Source organism: Anas acuta, chromosome 31, assembly GCF_963932015.1.
Source record: "Anas acuta chromosome 31, bAnaAcu1.1, whole genome shotgun sequence".
NCBI lineage: Eukaryota > Metazoa > Chordata > Aves > Anseriformes > Anatidae > Anas > Anas acuta.
In genome coordinates, this window is record NC_089009.1 from 1,538,326 (window position 1) to 1,557,213 (window position 18,888).

The 18,888-nt window shown below is 51.8% G+C and overlaps 2 protein-coding genes and 1 long non-coding RNA gene across 12 annotated transcripts; 1 reads left to right on the forward strand and 2 right to left on the reverse strand.

The window, feature by feature from the left end:
- Positions 1–366: 366 nt before the first annotated feature.
- On the reverse strand, positions 367–18,691 carry LOC137846316 (C-type lectin domain family 2 member D-like). 7 transcript variants are annotated; one of them, XR_011090441.1, is made up of 8 exons: positions 16,143–16,302; positions 15,079–15,266; positions 13,964–14,068; positions 13,658–13,815; positions 13,447–13,556; positions 12,991–13,360; positions 10,190–10,326; positions 367–854 (listed from the first exon to the last, which is right to left on the reverse strand). XR_011090441.1 is itself a non-coding variant. In XM_068664276.1 (7 exons), exons 3-7 carry the CDS (start codon positions 15,137–15,139, stop codon positions 13,255–13,257), a joined length of 540 nt encoding a protein of 179 aa, XP_068520377.1. In that variant the 5' UTR covers positions 15,140–15,266; positions 17,290–17,477; positions 18,433–18,691; the 3' UTR covers positions 12,365–13,254. The 7 variants fall into 7 exon arrangements, 4 of the variants coding, with proteins under 4 accessions (XP_068520377.1, XP_068520378.1, XP_068520379.1 ...); XR_011090442.1 differs by having other exon boundaries at positions 10,190–10,330; XR_011090440.1 differs by lacking the exon at positions 10,190–10,326 and having other exon boundaries at positions 367–953.
- LOC137846341 (uncharacterized) lies at positions 902–11,985 on the forward strand. The gene is made up of 2 exons (XR_011090472.1): positions 902–1,020; positions 10,399–11,985. It is a non-coding gene; the product is annotated as an uncharacterized lncRNA (long non-coding RNA).
- Positions 1,211–9,910, reverse strand: LOC137846314 (C-type lectin domain family 2 member H-like). 4 transcript variants are annotated; one of them, XM_068664269.1, is made up of 7 exons: positions 9,682–9,910; positions 8,790–8,963; positions 5,178–5,390; positions 2,593–2,685; positions 2,293–2,450; positions 2,082–2,191; positions 1,211–1,995 (listed from the first exon to the last, which is right to left on the reverse strand). In XM_068664269.1, exons 3-7 carry the CDS (start codon positions 5,275–5,277, stop codon positions 1,890–1,892), a joined length of 567 nt encoding a protein of 188 aa, XP_068520370.1. In that variant the 5' UTR covers positions 5,278–5,390; positions 8,790–8,963; positions 9,682–9,910; the 3' UTR covers positions 1,211–1,889. The 4 variants fall into 4 exon arrangements, with proteins under 4 accessions (XP_068520370.1, XP_068520371.1, XP_068520373.1 ...); XM_068664270.1 differs by lacking the exon at positions 9,682–9,910 and adding an exon at positions 9,456–9,651; XM_068664272.1 differs by lacking the exons at positions 8,790–8,963; positions 9,682–9,910 and adding an exon at positions 9,199–9,362 and having other exon boundaries at positions 5,178–5,499.
- Positions 18,692–18,888: the final 197 nt, after the last annotated feature.

The window sequence follows — 18,888 nt, forward strand, 5'->3', positions numbered from 1 at the left end:
AAGTCTGGCTTAGGTCAGCAAAGAATGAGGGCTTCCTACACAAAACCCTTCCGCACCCCACCCTGAAGCATCATTTAGAATCGCTGAGCTCTTCCAGGATCCAAAAGCAGAGAATTTCTTATTTTTGGCAAAGATGATCTGCTGTTTCTCGAAGGTGCTGTCCTAAAAGCAAGATTTGGGTGACCTGCAGTGAAGTTTCCTGGGCTTTCTTAGGAAATCCTTAATATTTTCAGGAGATGTGGCACAGGATGGAGCTCTGGTCTTAAAATGAGAGAGTTTTCATGGAGGAGCAGAAAGCAGTGGGGTAAAACTCACCTCGTGCTGGATCTCAGGGTAATGCCAGAGGAAACAATAAAAGAACCAGACTTAGGAAAAATATTTTATTAAGAAATTGCACATATATTAAAACAGTAAGTAGAAAAATAGTGTTGATAAAATACAAAGATACAGAGGAGCAGAAAAGCAAGAGAAAGGCACCATTTCTCTCCACGGGCACCAGTTCACATTAACGGATACCTGACTCAACTGCTACTGCCATCCAGCCTGGGAGCCCGTGAAGAGTTTCTTCGAGTACAGGAGGAATTGTAACTGTGGGAAGTTGTTCCCTGCCACAGCCACACACCTGCTGTTCACATTCCTCAGGATAGCACCAGCAGGGGTGATGGGTTACAGCTGATTTCCCCCCCAGCAGGAGCTCAGGGACTTCAGCCCAGGGCAGTGAGGTTGGAACAGGACCATCTTGAAGCTTTCTTCCAGCCCAAACCATTTTTTGAGATATTCCCATCCACCCTGTGATAGTTTCTGCCTGGGCACAACACTAATATCACTTTGGCAAAACACTGTATTTTAAAATGCTCCTCCTCCTCTGCTAAAAAAGTGCAAGTGCCCTTAGAAAAGGGTTTGAAGAGCTAAAAATGGAGTTTTCCTACTACAACCTTGCCTCTGCTATCTACCTTAATGCTATGCACTGATAAAGACGGAGCAAAAACGTAGTACACACGAGTTTGAGATGACAAAAATGTTTTGCAGAACCAAGGGAACTGCGTAGTGGGAAGCAGAAAACCTGAAAGAGCTCCAGAAGCAGCAGCAATGACAAAACACCACCTGCAGGCCTGAGGAATTATGGTTTTACCATGCTGGACAGCTAAACCCCACAACTGCTCTCTTTAGATAAGGAGGGGGAGAAGTAAAGCAAACAACAACTCATGGGTTGAGATAAGGATAATTTAATTAAAGCGAAATAATAATAATAAAGATTATTATGAACTAAACAATTTAACTAAGGGGAAATAAAAAGGGAAAGGGGAAAAGGGAAAAATAAAAAGAAGGGAGGAAAACAAACAAAATAAATTAAGGCTATATGGAAGTGCAGAGGAAAGAAATTACTAATTCCCACAAATGAGCGATGATTGACCATGTCCTTGAAGCAAGGCCTCAACGCACGCAGCCGGTGTTCGAGATGAGGACCAACATTTTCGCAATGAGAGCCCACCCCTCCTCTCCTCTTCCTGTTTCTACCTTTTCTTGCCGAGTGTGACATCACACGGTACGGAATATCCCTTTGATTGGTTTAGGCCAGCTGCCCTAGTGATGTTTCCCTCCTCACTTTTTGCCCACCCCCTAGGAGGGTTAGAGAGAGTCCCGATGCTGTGCCAGCACTGCTCAGCAGCAGACACAACACTGGTGTGATACCACTGCTGTTCTAGCTCCAAGTACAGAGTACGGCACTGTATGGGCTGCTGCCGGGAAAGTTAACATTCCAGCCAGACCCAGTACAGAAATGAACCCTGGGTCTTGTTCTGCTGCGTCAGTTCCCCAAAACATCCACCAGGGCACCAAGGTGTGAGGGATTTTCTGCACGAGACCTGGAGGCGCCCTGTCTGCCGGCCTCAGGGCTGCCTGGTGCAGATCCAGTGCCGCTCGCCGCTGCTGCGCGCGCTGGTGACTCTTTGGTTGTTCAAGAAAGCAAAATGCTCGCCTCCTCCGATGGGAAACCTGCAGGGGAGGCAGTGGGGTGAGCATCCTGCATGCTTCCTGCCCCCTCACCCCAAAAACCCACGTGCAGGGCAGGGCGGACTCACAATGAGCTGTCAAATTCGGTGCCATCGTCCCATACCCAGCGCTGCCTCGGGTTCTGGCGGCTCAGCCCGATCCAGTGGTCGTGAGAACCTTTATAGTGCAGCACGAACTCCTGGGAGCAGAATGGGAATAGGGTTGAAAAGGGGGCTCACCAACACCCCCAGAGCTCTGCCCCCCACCCAAAATAAAAAAGGAGAAAAGCCCCAGCCTCACCAGCTCCTCCTTGGACTGGATCACAGCCAGGTTGGCGCCGCGCTCGTGGCAGTCAGCCCGGCTCCAGGTCTGGTTCTTTTCCATGTCAGAGAAGTAGAAACATTTCCCCTTGAACCCGATCCACAAACGGGGGCAGGAACACGGACGTTGAGAGAGCCCTAAGGACAAAGAAATCCAGGGGTTTGCAGGAGCAAAGAAGGGGCAGCAGCAGGGTTGGATACAGGCACCGAGCCCCCTTTTTTTCCCCCTCCCTGCAGCTGGGGCCACAGGGCAGAGTGGAAACCACCTGGGAACACTCACAGATGATAACGGAGATCAAAACCACTATGACAGCACCGAAGAACACGCATAGCTTCCTGGCCGCAACTCTAACCTTGCACTTGGTAAGAAGACCTGCAACAAAAAGAAGGGGGGAAGTGAGGGGTCCCAGCGCCGTGCAGACCCCTGGCAGCAGGGCTCAGAGAGGCCAGGCCCTCCCCACACCCTGGTGGTAGGGGGACAGTTGGACCTCCACGGAATGTCAGGGAATGGAAGGAACTTTGGAAGATCATCTAGCCCAAGCCCTGATGGAGCAGGAGCACCTAAATCAACGGGCTTCTTGCCCCTCTACACGTGCCCTCGTTTACATTTCATTAAGTTTCTCCCCAGCCCGATGAGGTCTATCTCGCTGGGTGGCAGCGCAGCCTTCTGGCCTGTCAGGTCAGTGCTGCGAGGAACAACGTTGAGTTTTGCAATAGAACGTGTTTTTTGAAGCCAAAAATGCCACTCATCTCGCATCCTCAGAAGTGATCGTGTGCTACGAAGTGGGTAGTGCGTTCAGCAAAGAAGGGGAAGGGCCCCCAGGCCCAAAAGAAGGAGGAGAGCTAAGAGAAACAGAATGAGCAGTACGAGAGTAATAGAAAGGAAGATCACAAGGGCTCTCCAATCACAAAAGGAAGTGGTAAAAAAAAAAGAAAAAAGGAGAAATTAAGGGTAGGTCAAATAAAATTGTACAAATACAGTACAGAAGGGCATCGAGGAGGTTTTGGACATGTAGTACTCTGCCAATATGTCAAAAGGGGAGAAATGAGGAGTCAGGTAACACAGAATAGAAGGTTGCGAGAAACTTTTACTCTGAGCACCTGCTTGCAGGACACCTGCCATTGTAATCAAAATTCCAAAAAATTCCAAAATTCGACGCTGTCTCATTAACCACATCTTTCACCAACCATCCCAAGGCCTTGAAGCTTTTCGTTGTTCCCACGGCTCCCTTCCCTCTGGGACACCAGGGAGCTACTCCACCACCCGACCTCCTGCTCACGCCCTGATGCTCCTAGGTCTCTTTTGCGAGAGCTGCTGGGTGGCAAAGGAAGTGCCAAAATCCTCCTGTAACTCGTGACTGTCAGTAACACGTGGCCTGTCAGTCTCACGTCAGTGCCTGGTAAAATCATGGAGAAGATGGTTCTCGAACTTACTGAGGCGCACCTGGGGGACAAAGCAGTCATTGGTCCCAGCCAGCATGGGTTTGTGAAGGGTAGGTCCTGCCTAACTAACCTGATTTCCTTTTATGATAAGATCACCCGTATGGTGGACCAAGGGAAACCAGCTGATGTGATTTTTTTGGACTTCAGCAAGGTTTTTGACACGGTTTCCCATAGGATCCTACTGGACAAAATGTCCAATATACAGCTAAATAAAAACATCATACGATGGGTGAGCAATTGGCTAACGGGCAGGGCCCAAAGGGTTATGGTAAATGGGGCTGCGTCAGGCTGGCGGGCGGTCACCAGTGGGGTCCCTCAAGGCTCCATTTTAGGGCCGGTACTTTTCAATATTTTTATAAACGATCTGGATGTAGGAATAGAAGGTATTTTGAGCAAGTTTGCCGATGACACCAAACTTGGAGGAGTTGTGGACTCTGTTGAGGGTGGAAAGGCCTTGCAGAGGGATCTGGATAGGTTGGAGAGCTGGGCGATCACCAACCGCATGAAGTTCAATAAGAGCAAGTGCCGGGTCCTGCACCTGGGACGGGGAAACCCTGGCTGCACGTACAGACTGGGCGATGAGACGCTGGAGAGCAGCCTAGAAGAGAGGGATCTGGGGGTTGTGGTAGACAGCAAGTTGAATATGAGCCAGCAGTGTGCCCTGGCAGCCAGGAGGGCCAACCGTGTCCTGGGGTGCATCAAGCAAGGCATCGCTAGTAGGTCAAGGGAGGTGATTGTCCCGCTCTACTCTGCGCTGGTGCGGCCTCACCTCGAGTACTGTGTGCAGTTCTGGGCACCACAGTATAAAAAGGACATGAAACTGTTGGAGAGTGTCCAGAGGAGGGCTACAAAGACGGTGAAAGGCCTGGAGGGGAAGACGTACGAGGAACGGCTGAGGGCACTGGGCCTGTTCAGCCTGGAGAAGAGGAGGCTGAGGGGAGACCTCATCGCAGTCTACAACTTCCTCGTAAGGGGGTGTCGAGAGGCAGGAGACCTTTTCTCCATTAACACCAGTGACAGGACCCGCGGGAACGGGGTTAAGCTGAGGCATGGGAAATTTAGGCTTGACATCAGGAGGGGGTTCTTCACAGAGAGAGTGGTTGCACACTGGAACAGGCTCCCCAGGGAAGTGGTCACTGCACTGAGCCTGTCTGAATTTAAGAAGAGATTGGACTGTGCACTTAGTCACATGGTCTGAACTTCTGGGTAGACCTGTGCGGTGTCAAGAGTTGGACTTGATGATCCTTAAGGGTCCCTTCCAACTCAGGATATTCTATGATTCTATGACTGGGCGCTGTGGCTGCAGCAGCTCCGAGGCCCCAACCTCGACTACTGACCTCCACCTCGGGGGCCTTTTCCAGCCTCGGTGGCTCTCTGACTCCCCACAGATCTGTCGCCCTCCAAACAGGGAAGGATCCTTACCCAAAACCCACTGCTTCATGCCTGCCTCAGAGCGCGTACTCTCCGTCACAGAATCGTTGTCCTCATTGTTGTGCTCCTCCACAGGCAGCGCCACAGCCATATCTCAGGAGCCTCCCCAGGCCAAAATCTCCACAGGTCCTCTGAGGGCAGCTTGTGGCTGGGAAAGCAGCAGACAGAGGCAGGCAACAAGGGGTGCTGCAGAGGAGGAAGGACCTGGAAGGAAGGGAGAAAGTCAGAAAAGACAGAAAAGTGATGACAGAAACATGTAGGGAGGTGACGCAGCGGCGATAAGGTAACGGTAAGAAGCTGGGAGAAAACCGGCCTGGGAACCCCCCCCGTGCCAGGGGCCAGGCCCGGCAAGACCCCCCCCGCTCCTCCAACACCGGCTCCTCACAAGAGCCCTTCCAAAAAATGTGGACCCCCCCAGCAACGCTCCCCCCGAACCTGAACTCACCGTGTGCCGCCGGGCCCTGCCGCGACCCCGGGCCCACTGGTCCCGCTGCCTTAATCGCGGCGCAGAGCAGAGGAAGAGAGCGCTGAAAGCAGCTCACCCGTGTGCAGCGCTGCGAGAACGCGCGTAAGAAGGTAGAAAAAAGGCCGAAAAAAGGAAAAAAAATGGCCAAAAAAAGCGAATTTTTCCCTGTCACGCCAACACAGCGACAATGAAAAGGGGAGGAGGGAGAACCTCGCAGGCGGGAGCCAATCAGCAGCCGGCAAGGGCGGGACAACGGAGGCACGAGCCAATCAGCGGCCGGAACGAAACCCGCAACCTCTGAGGCAGCTCTGAGGGGAGGTTCCGGCCGCCATTTTGTGAAAAGCATTTTAGGGACTTTTTTTTTTCCCCCCATTTTTTTTTCCATTAAATCCCAACCCAAACGTATCCCCCCTGCACCTCTCCTCCTTATAACAACAAAACCTGTTAATTTTGGTATGAACCCAGTGATAATCGCACATTAATTGCTCAAATAAACGACAGTTGGGAAAACTGTGAAGGAAAGGGGAGGGATGGCAAATTCCTGTGAAAAAAACTGATTTTAAACAATTTCATTTAAAACTCAGTTCTGTTATCAGGTAGCTGCAGGCAGTATAAAAGCAAATTCTGCTGAAATTAGGACATTACAGCAACAGTATTCAAGGCAATTCTGCTGAAATTTGGAGTTTAATTAGGGTGGAAAGGCAGCATGGGTTTGGGGGGAAAAAACAAAGATTTCAGCTCAACACCAGCTCAGTAAAACTATTTAACATGCTTTTAGTAACCCTAAAACCAGCAACTTTCAGCTGAGACTGGGGGTTCCGGCTCAAACCACCATGAGACCCAAAACCTCCCAGATTCAACCCACAACAGAGATATCGGAGCCTGAGGCAGGTGGTGGAAATCACCCCAAATCCTGAAGAAAAAATAAAATGACATAAAAAATAAAATACATATAAAAATAAAAGTAATAAAAGTAAAAAAATAAAAGTAAAAATAATATTAAAAAATCAAACAAAATCTAGCAGACCCACGAGCTACAGGCAGTGGAAATTGTAATACACAATAAATGTATATTCATTGTCTTTTGTATTATAAAAACAAGGAGTTCTGTTTGAGGAGCGGGACTTGCAAAAGCTCCCTGCTGAAGTAAGGAGCTGTATAATGCTTGGCTAGACACTATGAAAATTCTTTTGCTTAATGTAACAAAAAAGAGACCCCCCCCCCCCCTTCTCTCCTTCTGCATCTCAGTTGCCTCTTTTGTTTAAAGACCCTGCTGCAAAGCTCATGTAACCATCTCCTGATAAGTTGCTAACCTAGTGTATCAACATCCTGCCTTCCTGTCTCACGCTGGGCCAACATGAGCAAATAAAAAAGAAGTTGAACCACAACGCTGAGGAAGACTACGGCCTTCATCTTCACGACCACCAGAGGGCCAGAGACGACCCCCTAGCAACAGTGCGCACAGTCGCAGAACATACCCGGATGTGCTGCATAATCCCGGAATTACCAAGATATAAAAAGGGACCCTGGTGAGGGTGAGGTATGCGCCACTAGCAGAGCCAAGACTCCCCGGCCGCCCAGCACTGTTTTGCTTGCTGTTGCTTGTTCAGTAAATTCCTTTCTAATATTAATGCAATGCTCTCTGAAAACTGATTAAGGGGGCAACTTAGAACAGAAATCACCCCAAATCCTCACAAAATACTACTACTACTACAATGAGGTGAGGGAGACTCATGAGCCACAAGTGGTGGAAAAAATAAAATAGTTAATGAAATGAGGTGAGGCAGACCCATGAGCTACAGACCCATCGTGGCGCAGAGCAGAGGAAGGGAGCAGTGACAACAGCTCCAAGCGCTCACCCGCGTGCAGCACTGCGAGAATGTGCGTAGAGCGGTAGAAAAAAGGCAAAGAAAAAAAAAAAAAGCGAATTTTTCCCTGTCCCTCTCCATAAGAACAGCAACCACAGGATGAGGGAGAACCTCGCAGGCGGGAGCCAATCAGCAGCCGGCAAGGGCGGGACAACGGAGGCGGACAGCCAATCAGCGGCCGGAGCGAGACAACACCCCGCAGCGGCTATGAGGGGCGCTCCCGGCCGCCATTTTGTGAAAGGCATTTTGGAGCTTTTTTTATTTAATCCCTATTTTTTTTCCATTAAATCCCAACCCAAACGTATCCCCCCCGCACACCTCCTCCTTATAACAATAAAACCTGTTAATTTTGGTCTGAAGCCAGTGATAATCGCACATTAGTTGCTCAAAAAAAACGACCGTGGATATAATAGTAAAGGGAATGGGAGGGATGGCAAATTCCTGAGAAAAAAAATGATTTTAAACAATTTCATTTAGAACTCAGTTCTGTTATCAGGTAGCTGCAGGCAGTATTAAAGCAAATTCTGCTGAAATTAGGACACTACAGCAACAGTATTCAAGAGAATTCTACTGAAATTTGGAGTTTAATTAGGGTAGAAAGGCAGCATGGGTTTGGGGGGAAAAACAAAAGATTTCAGCTCAACACCAGCTCGGTAAAACTATTTAACATGCTTTTAATAACCCTAAAACCAGCAACTTTCAGCTGAGACTGGGGGTTCCGGCTCAAAAAACCACGAGACCCAAAACCTCCCAGATTTAACCTGCAACAGAGACATCGGAGCCTGAGGCAGGTGGTGGAAATCACCCCAAATACATATAAAAAGTAAAATACATATAAAAAGTAAAATAAAAATAAAAGTACAATCTACCAGACCCATGAGCTACAGGCAGTAGAAATCATCCAAAACCCTTAAAAAGAAAAAATAAAAAGAAAAGAATAAAAATACATAAAAAAATACATAAAGTAAAATGAGGTGAGGCAGTCGTGTCAGCTACAGACCCAGTGCTGCGCAGAGCACAGGAAGGGAGCGGTGGGCGCAGCTCCAAGCGCTCACCCGCCTGCAGTGCTGTGAGATCGTGCATAGGGAGGTAGAAAAAAACAAAAAAAGAAAAAAAAAAAAAGCCATTTTTTCTTTGTCCCTCTCCATAGCGACAGCAACCACGGTAGGAGGAAGAACCACAAAGGCAGGAAGCAACCAGCAGCTGGCAAGGGCAGAAAAACGAGCAGAGAGAAAAAGACAACAGGGTCACTTGCCTCAGAGCACTTACTTTCCATCACAGAATCGTTGTCCTCATTCCTCTTCTCCTCCACACGCAGCGCCACAGCCATATCTCAGGAGCCTCCCCAGGCCAAAATCTCCAAGGGTCCTCTGAGGGCAGCTTGTGGCTGGGAATGCAGCAGCCAGGGGCAGGCAACAAGGGGTGCTGCAGAGGAGGAAGGACCTGGAAGGAAGGGAGAAAGTCAGAAAAGACAGAAAAACGACAACAGAAACATGCAGGGAGGTGACACTGCGGTAAGAAGGTAACGGAAGGAAGCTGGGAGAATCACAGAATCACAGAATTTCTAGGTTGGAAGAGACCTCAAGATCATCGAGTCCAACCTCTGACCTAACACTAACAGTCCCCCCCAAAAAAAAAAACGAAAAAAAAAACAGTCCCCAAAAAAAAGAAAACCGGCAGCAGCCTGGGAAACAAGGGAGGGCTTGGCCGCCTCCAGCACCCCGATCCCGGTATCAATCTCGATCCCAATCTCATCAATAATCCCAATTTCAGCTACCCCAAAGGGGCCCCGCCACCCCGCGGCGCGGCCGCGCCGGGGCCCGGCGCCACCGCCCCGCGGCCGCGCCAGGAACCGGCTCCACCGCCCGGCGGCCGCGCCACCACCCCGCCGCCCCAAACCCGCTCCCAACCCCAGCCCTAATCCCAACGACCAACCTTAATCGCAGCCCTAACTCCAAAACGCTGCCCGCCAGCTTGTAGGGCGCAGCCACAGACGCAGCCCGGCATCCACTTACATACGGGGAAAAACTTCCGAACAAACGCAGGGGCAGCGGGGCTAAGCGGGGGCTCCATCTAGCCCCGCTCCTCACAAGAGCCCTTCAAAGGGCCGCACAAAATGTGGAACCCCCCCCAGCAACGCTCCCCCCGAACCCAAACTCACCGTGTGCCCCCGGGCCCTGCCGTGACCCCGGCCCCTGCAGGGACCCCAGCCCCGCGGAGGTCCCGCTGGTCCCGCTGCCTCCATCGCGGCGCAGAGCAGAGGAAGGGAGCGCTGAAAGCAGCTCACCCAAGTGCAGCGCTGCGAAAACGCGCGTAAGAAGGTAGAAAAAAGGCCAAAAAAAAGGCAAAAAATGGCCAAAAAATAGCGAAGGAAACGAGACAACAAAAGAGACCAAGAGAAACGACACGGCACTTCCGCAAGGCAGAAAATAGAACAAAGTCTACCACGAACAAATAAGCACCCGGCAGCCAATCAGAAGCTGGCAAGGGCGGGACAACGGAGGAAGCCAGCCAATCAGCGGCCGGAACGAAACCCGCCACCTCTGAGGCGGCTCTGAGGGGAGGTCCCGGCCGCCATTTTGTGAAAGGCAGTTTAGGGACTTTTTTTTTGTTTTCCCCATTTTTTTTCCATTAAATCCCAACCCAAACGTATTACCCCCCCAGTACACCTCCTCCTCCTCTGCTAAAAAAGTGCAAATGCCCTTAGAAAAGAGTTTGAAGAGCTAAAAAGGAAATGGAGTATCTGTGGTCAGTTGCATGACATGCTACGTTGCTACTTTTCCTAATACAACCTTGCCTCTGCTATCTACCTTAATGCTAGGCATTGATAAAGAAAAAGCAAAAACGTAGTGCAGAAGAGCTTGAGATGACAAAAAAGTTTTGCAGAACCAAGGGAACTGCGTAGTGGCAGGCAGAAAACCTGAAAAGGCTCCAGAAGCAGCAGCTATGACAAAACACCACCTGCAGGCCTGAGGAATGAACCCTGGTCTTGTCAGTTCCCCAAAATATCAGCCAGGACACCAAGGTGTGAGGTATTTTCTGCAAGAGACCTGGAGGCGCCCTGTCTGCCGGCCTCAGGGCTGCCAGGTGCAGATCCAGACGAGACAAAAGCTCAGAAACTTTGAAGGAAGCTCAGGAGGGGAATTCAGCTGAAAACTACTGAATAGGAACTGAAGTTACTACCTGAACTTGCAACCCAACAGCTGATAATTTCTCAGGGCAGCAGGGTCATACCTGGCAATGACTCATAAACGACTCATTTCACAATAAAATGAAATATCAGAGCACCACAGAAGTCACAAAGCTGACAATCAAACCATGCCTGAGCATGCAGAGGATTCACCCTAAGGAGACATCAAGATGCAGCTTGTATGGGGGGAAAAAAAAAAGGTCAAATGGCATGGGATTCGAGTTTTTCCCCATTTTTGGCAAGTTAAATCAGCAGTTTTCAAGCTTGCTCGGCTGGGAAAAGCCTTCCAGTTCCTTGTGAGCATGTGGAAACAGTGCAAGGATGGACTTCCAAGGATTTTCTGGAATCTTTTGCTTTGGGAATCTTTTTGCTTTGGGGATCTTTTTGCTTTGGGGATCTTTTTGCTTTTAGGGTCTTCTGCAGGTGAAACACGGGACATTTGCACGGCTAACTCCATCCTGGGAAGACGTTTTTTTGAGGAGCACCTCAGCTCGGAGACGGTTGGCGAAGGTGTGACGGTGAGGATCGTAGGGTTTGTAGCAGCGCTCTTATTTTTGGTTCCGTTTGGAAAACAACAGCAGGAGAAAAAGACTCGGGGAGCTTCAAGAGCTGGCTCCCCCCAGCAAGCAGCCAGCTCCAAATCAAGTCCACCAGTGCCACCTCCAGGACTGGGGATGTAGAAGCAAATCCGTGGAAGAGCCTCCTCTAAACACCTCGTGGGAAACGCGACCTTTCAGCCTTGATCTGGCTTGACTCGATCCTGCATTTTGAGGGCTTTTGATGCACTCTGAGCTGTTTGCAAGAGTTTCACAAGATGAGGGGCTGGCAGAACCACTAAGCGACGTGTTCGGTAACGAGTACCAACGTTGTAATTACTTCTCAAAGACAGAGCCAGCCTTAATCTGGGGTTTTCTGTTCTCTCTTTCCTTATTTTGCACAGAGAGCTACAGCCTGCTTGCCTCTCCTGCTACACGCATGCTCCAACTGTTGTTATTAAGTCTTTTTTTCCTCAAACGCAGCTAATTTAGCTTTAACTTGCTCTTGCAACCCAAACTGGGAGAATTTTGCAGCAGTGGACTTGGCGCATTGCCTTTAGCTAAGCACATAAATTCAACGCTTGTTGGTTTTCCTCCATCAGTCCCAAGCAGGGCACTTCCATGCAATAAAAATGCACTTTTGGTTAACAAATTCAATTCACCAACCTGAAATATAGCAGAAACCACTTCACCAAGATGCCAGTTCCTGCTGTTAGTCTTTTCTCCAGACTTCACACACCTAATTGTCACAACGTCTGGCTTAGGTCAGCAAAGAATGAGGGCTTCCTACACAAAACCCTTCCACACCCCACCCTGAAGCATCATTTAGAATCGCTGAGCTCTTCCAGGATCCAAAAGCAGAGAATTTCTTATTTTTTGGCAAAGATGATCTGCTGTTTCTCGAAGGTGCTGTCCTAAAAGCAAGATTTGGGTGACCTGCAGTGAAGTTTCCTGGGCTTTCTTAGGAAATCCTTAATATTTTCAGGAGATGTGGCACAGGATGGAGCTCTGGTCTTATAATGAGAGAGTTTTCATGGAGGAGCAGAAAGCAGTGGGGTAAAACTCACCTCGTGCTGGATCTCAGGGTAACGCAAGACGAAACAATAAAAGAACCAGACTTAGGAAAAATATTTTATTGAGAAATTGCACATATATTAAAACAGCACATAGAAAAATAGTGTTGATAAAATACAAAGATACAGAGGAGCAGAAAAGCAAGAGAAAGGCACCGTTTCTCTCCACGGCCATTGTTTGAAATTAACGTGGACCTGACTGAACTGCTACTGCCATCCAGCCTGGGAGCCCGTGAAGAGTTTCTTCGAGTACAGGAGGAATGGCAAATGTGGGAAGTTGTTCCCTGCCACAGCCACACACCTGCTATTCACATTCCTCAGGATAGCACCAGCAGGGGTGATGGGTTACAGCTGATTTCCCCCCCCGCAGCAGCTCAGGGACTTCAGCCCAGGGCAGTGAGGTTGGAACAGGACCATCTTGAAGCCTTCTTCCAGCCCAAACCATTTTTTGAGATATTCCCATCCATTCTGTGATAGTTTCTGCCTGGGCACAATACTGATACCTCTTTGGAAAAACACTGTAATTTAAAATGCTCCTCCTCCTCTGCTAAAAAAGTGCAAGTGCCCTTAGAAAAGGGTTTGAAGAGTTAAAAAGGAAATGGAGTATCTCTTGCCAGTTAACACAACACGCTACATTACTACTTTTCCTAATACAACCTTGTCTCTCCTACCTTAATGCTATGCACTGATAAAGACGAAGCAAAAATGTAGTGCACAAGAGTCTGAGATGACAAAAACGTTTTGCAGAAGCAAGGGAACTGCGTAGTAGCAGACAGAAAACCTGAAAAAGCTCCAGAAGCAGCAGCTATGACAAAATGCCTCCTGCAGGCTTGAGGAATGAAGCCTGGTCTTGTCAGTTCCCCAAAATATCTGCCATGGCACCGAGGTGTGAGGTATTTTCTGCACGAGACCTGGAGGCGCCCTGTCTGCCGGCCTCAGGGCTGCCTGGTGCAGATCCAGTGCCGCTCGCCGCTGCTGCGCGCGCTGGTGACTCTTTGGTTGTTCAAGAAAGCAAAATCCTCGCCTCCTCCGATGGGAAACCTGCAGGGGAGGCAGTGGGGTGAGCATCCTGCATGCTTCCTGCCCCCTCACCCCAAAAACCCATGTGTAGGGCACGGCGGACTCACAATGAGCTGTTAAATTCGGTGCCATCGTCCCATTCCCAGTGCTGCCTCGGGTTCTGGCGGCTCAGCCCGATCCAGTGGTCGTGAGAACCTTTATAGCGCAGCACGAAGACCTAGGAGCAGAGGGGGAGCAGGGTTGAAAAGGGGGCTCACCAACACCCCCAGAGCTCTGCCCCCCACCCAAAACAAAAAAGGAGAAAAGCCCCAGCCTCACCAGCTCATCCCTGGACTGGATCACGGCCAGGTTGGCGCCGCGCTCGTGGCAGTCAGCCCGGCTCAAGGTCTGGTTCTTTTCCCCGTCGGAGAAGTAGAAACATTTCCCCTCGAACCCGATCCACGAAGGCGGGCAGGAATACACACGTTGAGAGAGCCCTAAGGACAAAGAAATCCAGGGGTTTGCAGGAGCAAAGAAGGGGCAGCAGCAGGGTTGGATACAGGCACCGAGCCCCCTTTTTTTTTTTCCCCCTGCCTGCAGCTGGGGCCACAGGGCAGAGCCCCGAAACCACTTGGGAACACTCACAGATGATAATGGAAATCAAAACCAGGAACACTATTAGACTGATGATGCCGAACACGTATAGCTTCCAGGCCGCAACTCTTCTAGCCTTGCACTTGGTAAGAAGACCTGCAACGAAAAGAAGGGGGGAAGTGAGGGGTCCCAGCGCCGTGCAGACCCCTGGCAGCAGGGCTCAGAGAGGCCAGGCCCTCCCCACACCCTGGGGGTGCCGCTGGTGGTAGGGGGACGGTTGGACCTCCACGGAACGTCAGGGAATGGAAGGAACCTTGGAAGATCATCTAGGCCACTCCAACAAAAAGCCACACAGTCACTCCGACAAAAAGCCTCTTTCACCAACCGTCCCAAGGCCTTGAAGCTTTTCTTTGTTCCCACGGCTCCCTTCCCTCTGGGACACCAGGGAGCTACTCCACCACCCGACCTCCTGCTCACATGCCCTGATGCTCCTAGGTCTCTCTTGCGAGAGCTGCTGGGTGGCAAAGGAAGCGTAAAAGAAGTATTCAAGAGGATTTTGCTGAAATTTGGGAGTTTAATTAGGGTGGAAAGTCAGCATGGGTTTGGGGGAAAAAACAAAGATTTCAGCTCAACACCAGCTCGGTAAAACTATTTAACGCACTTTTAGTAACCCTAAAACCAGCAACTTTCAGCTGAGACTGGGGGTTCCGGCTCAAACCACCACGAGACCCAAAACCTCCCAGATTTAACCCGCAACAGTGACATCGGAGCCTGAGGCAGGTGGTGGAAATCACCCCAAATCCTGATGAAAAGAATATTAAATGAAAATATAAAATAAATAAATAAAATAAATAAAATTAAATTAAATTAAAATGAGGTGAGGCAGACCCATGAGCTACAGACCCACTGCAGTGCAGAGCAAAGGAAGGGAGTGGTGGGCACAGCTCCAAGCGCTCACCTGCCTGCAGTGCTGTGAGAACGCGTGTAGGGCGGTAGAAAAAAGACAAAAAAAAAAAGCAAATTTTTCACTGTACCGCTCCACAAAGACAGCAACCACGGTAGGAGAAAGAACCACAAAGTCAGGAAGCAGTCAGCAGCCGGCAAGGGCAGGAAAACGAGCACGGAAAACTGGACAACATCAGAGTTCCCTGCCTCGTAACACTTACTCTCCCTCACAGAATCGTTGTCCTCATTGTGCTTCTCCTCCACAGACAACGCCACAGCCATATCTCAGGAGCCTCCCCTCAGCGGCCTCCAAGGGCCAAAATCTCCAAGGGTCCTCTGAGGGCAGCTTGTGGCTGGGAAAGTAGCAGCCAGGGGCAGGCAACAAGGGGTGCTGCAGAGGGGGAAGGACCTGGAAGGAAGGGAGAAAGTCAGAAGAGACAGAAAAATGACAATAAAAACATGTGGGGAAATGACGCCATGGTGAGAAAGTAATGGTAGGAAGCTGGGAGAAAGCTGGAAGCAGCGTGAGTAACAGGGGAGGGCTTGGCCGCCTCCAGCACCCCGATCCCGGTATCAATCTCGATCCCAATCTCATCGTTAATCCCAATTTCAGCTACCCCAAAGGGGCCGTCCCGCGGCCGCCGCCGCCGCCCCGCGGCCGCCGCCCCGCGCCGGGGCCCGAGGGCAGCCGGCGCAGCCCCCACCCCGAGCCCATTCACGGCCCAAATCCCAGCCCCGGCCCAAACCCCAACTGCAGCCCTAATTCCATCCCAAACCCGTTCCCGACCCCAGCCCTAATCCCAATGACCAACCTTTATCACAGCCGTAAGCCCAAAACGCTGCCCCTCAGCTTGCAGGGCGCAGCCACAGACGCAGCTCCCGGTTCCTCCCCGGCCGCACCGGGGCCCGGTCCCGGCAACCCCCCCAGCCGCACCAGGGCCGAGGCCGGCCGGCAGAGCCCCCACCCCGAGTCCATTCACGGCCCAAACACCAGCCACGGCCCCAGCCCTAATCCCAACCCAAACCCATTCCCGACCCAATGACCCCCTAATCCCAATGACCAACCTTAATTGCAACGCCAATCCCAAAACGCTGCCCCCCAGGTTGTAGGGCGCAGACGCAGCTCCCGGCTTCCCCCCGGCCGTGCTGCGGACAAGTCCGGACAGAGCACCCCCCAGCCCGAGCCCATTCACGGCCCAAACCCCAGCCCCGGCCCAAACCCCAACCGCAGCCCTAATTCCACCCCAAACCCACTCCCGACCCCAGCCCTAATCCCAATGCCAACCTTAATCGCAGCCCCAATCCCAAAACGCTGCCCCCCAGGTTGTAGGCCGCAGCCACAGACACAGCTCCCGGCTTCAGCTTCCATGCGCAAGTGGGCGGGGTGAGCAGAGTGAGCGGGGCCCTCCCCCCAATACGTCACGTCCCTTGCAAGAGCCCTTCAAAGGGCCACACAAAATGTGGAACCCCCAGCAACGCTCCCCCTGAACCCGAACTCACCGTGTGCCCCCGGCCCCTGCCGCGACCCCGGCCCCACTGCCTTAATCGCGGCGCAGAGCAGAGGAAGGGAGCGCTGAAAGCAGCTCACCCGTGTGCAGCACTGCGAAAACGCGCGTAAGAAGGTAGAAAAAAGGCCAAAAAAAGGAAAAAAGTGGCCAAAAAAAGCCAATTTTTCCTTGTCTCGCAACACAACGACAGCAACCAGGGGAGGAGGGAGAACCTCGCAGCGGGAGCCAATCAGCAGCCGGCAAGGGCGGGATAACGGAGGCAGCCAGCCAATCAGCGGCCGGAACGAAACCCGCCATCTCTGAGGCAGCTGTGAGGGGAGATCACCCCAAATCCACAAGAAAAAATAAAATGACGTAAAAAGTAAAATACATATAAAAATAGAAGTAAAAAAATAAAAGTAAAAATAATAAGAAGAAATAAAATAAGAACTAGCAGACCCACGAGCTACAGGCAGTGGAAATCACCCCAAATCCTCACAAAATACTACTACTACTACAATGAGGTGAGGGAGACTCACGAGCCACAAGTAGTGGAAAAAATAAAATAGTTAATGAAATGAAGAGAAGCAGACCCATGAATTACGGGCAGTAGAAATCATCCCAAACCCTGAAGAAAAAATAAACATGCATAAAAATAAATAAAAATAAAATGAGGTGAGGCAGTCCCATCAGCCACAGACCCATCGTGGTGCAGAGCAGAGGAAGGGAGCGCTGAAAGCAGCTCCAAGCGCTCACCCGCCTGCAGTGCTGTGAGAACGCACGTAGGGCAGTAGAAAAAAGCCAAAAATGACAAAAAAAGCCAATTTTTCCTTGGCCCTCTCCATAACAACAGCAACCATGGTAGAAGAAAGAACCTCGCAGGTGGGTGGCAATCAGCAGCCAGCAAGGGCAGCACAACGGGCACACCTGCCTCAGAGCACTTACTCTCCCTCACAGAATCGTTGTCCTCATTGTGCTTCTCCTCCACAGACAACGCCACAGCCATATCTCAGGAGCCTCCCGTCAGCGGCCTCCAAGGGCCAAAATTTCCAAGGGTCCTCTGAGGGCAGCTTGTGGCTGGGAAAGTAGCAGCCAGGGGCAGGCAACAAGGGGTCCTGCAGAGGAGGAAGGACCTGGAAGGAAGGGAGAAAGTCAGAAGAGACAGAAAAATGACAACAGAAACATGTGGGAAGGTGACGCCATGGTGAGAAAGTAACGGAAGGAAGCTGGGAGAAAGCTGGAAGCAGCCTGGGAAGCTGGGGAGGGTTTGGCCGCCTCCAGCACCCCGATCCCGGTATCAATCTCGATCCCAATCTCATCGTTAATCCCAATTTCAGCTACCCCAAAGGGGCCGTACCGCGGCCGCCGCCGCCCCGCGGCCGCCGCCGCCGCCCCGCGGCCGCCGCCCCGCGCCGGGGCCCGAGGGCAGCCGGCGCAGCCCCCACCCCGAGCCCATTCACGGCCCAAATCCCAGCCCCGGCCCAAACCCCAACTGCAGCCCTAATTCCATCCCAAACCCGTTCCCGACCCCAGCCCTAATCCCAATGACCAACCTTTATCACAGCCGTAACCCCAAAACGCTGCCCCTCAGCTTGCAGGGCGCAGCCACAGACGCAGCTCCCGGTTCCTCCCCGGCCGCGGGCCCGGCATCTCCCCGGCCGCACCGGGGCCCGGTCCCGGCAACCCCCCCAGCCACGTCGGGGCCGAGGCCGGCCGGCAGAGCCCCCACCCCGAGCCCATTCACGGCCCAAACCCCAGCCCCGGCCCCGGCCCCAACCCCAGCCCCGGCCCAAACCCCAACCGCAGCCCTAATCCCACCCCAAACCCACTCCCGACCCCAGCTCTAATCCCAATGCCAACCTCAATCGCAGCCCCAATCCCAAAACGCTGCCCACCAGGTGTAACGCCGCAGCCACAGACGCAGCTCCCGGCTTCAGCTTCCGGAATATGCAGAAACAACCACGCGATTTGGGCGGGGCTGAGCGGGGCCCTCCCCCCAATACGTCACGACCCTTGCAAGAGCCCTTCAGGGGGCTACACAAAATGTGGACCCCCCCCCAGCAACGCTGCCCCCGAACCCGAACTCACCGTGTGCCACCGGGCCCTGCCGTGACCCCGGCCCCTGCCGCCATCCCGGGCCCGCTGGTCCCGCTGCCTCCATCACGCCGCAGAGCAGAGGAAGGGAGCGGTGACAGCAGCTCCAAGCGCTCCCCCGCGTGCAGCGCTGCGAGTACTCGCGTAAGAAGGTAGAAAAAAGGCCAAAAAAAAGGAAAAAAATGGCCAAAAAAAGCGAGTTTTTCCCTGTCCCGCTCCATAACGACAGCAACCACCGGAAAAGGAAGAACCTCGCTGCCATATGCAAATCAGCAGCCGGCAGCCAATCAGCAGCCAGCAAGGGCGGGACAACGGAGGCACGAGCCAATCAGCGGCCGGAACGAAACCCGCCACCTCTGAGGCGAGGTCCCGGCCGCCATTTTGTGAAAGGCATTTTTGGGACTTTTTTTTTTTTTCCCCATTTTTTTTTCCATTAAATCCCAACCCAAA

What these genes read in the sequence shown, in the direction of transcription:
- LOC137846314 (XM_068664269.1), bottom strand. Translation starts at nt 5,277, where the DNA reads ATGGCTGTGGCGCTGCCTGTGGAGGAGCACAACAATGAGGACAACGAT. An exon ending in TTTGATCTCCGTTATCATCT is followed by an intron (nt 2,451 to 2,592) that starts GTGAGTGTTCCC and finishes CTTTGTCCTTAG; the next exon opens with GGCTCTCTCAACGTCCGTGT. An exon ending in TCCAGTCCAAGGAGGAGCTG is followed by an intron (nt 2,192 to 2,292) that starts GTGAGGCTGGGG and finishes TTCTGCTCCCAG; the next exon opens with GAGTTCGTGCTGCACTATAA.
- LOC137846316 (XM_068664276.1), bottom strand. Translation starts at nt 15,139, where the DNA reads ATGGCTGTGGCGTTGTCTGTGGAGGAGAAGCACAATGAGGACAACGAT. An exon ending in TTTGATTTCCATTATCATCT is followed by an intron (nt 13,816 to 13,963) that starts GTGAGTGTTCCC and finishes CTTTGTCCTTAG; the next exon opens with GGCTCTCTCAACGTGTGTAT. An exon ending in TCCAGTCCAGGGATGAGCTG is followed by an intron (nt 13,557 to 13,657) that starts GTGAGGCTGGGG and finishes CTCTGCTCCTAG; the next exon opens with GTCTTCGTGCTGCGCTATAA.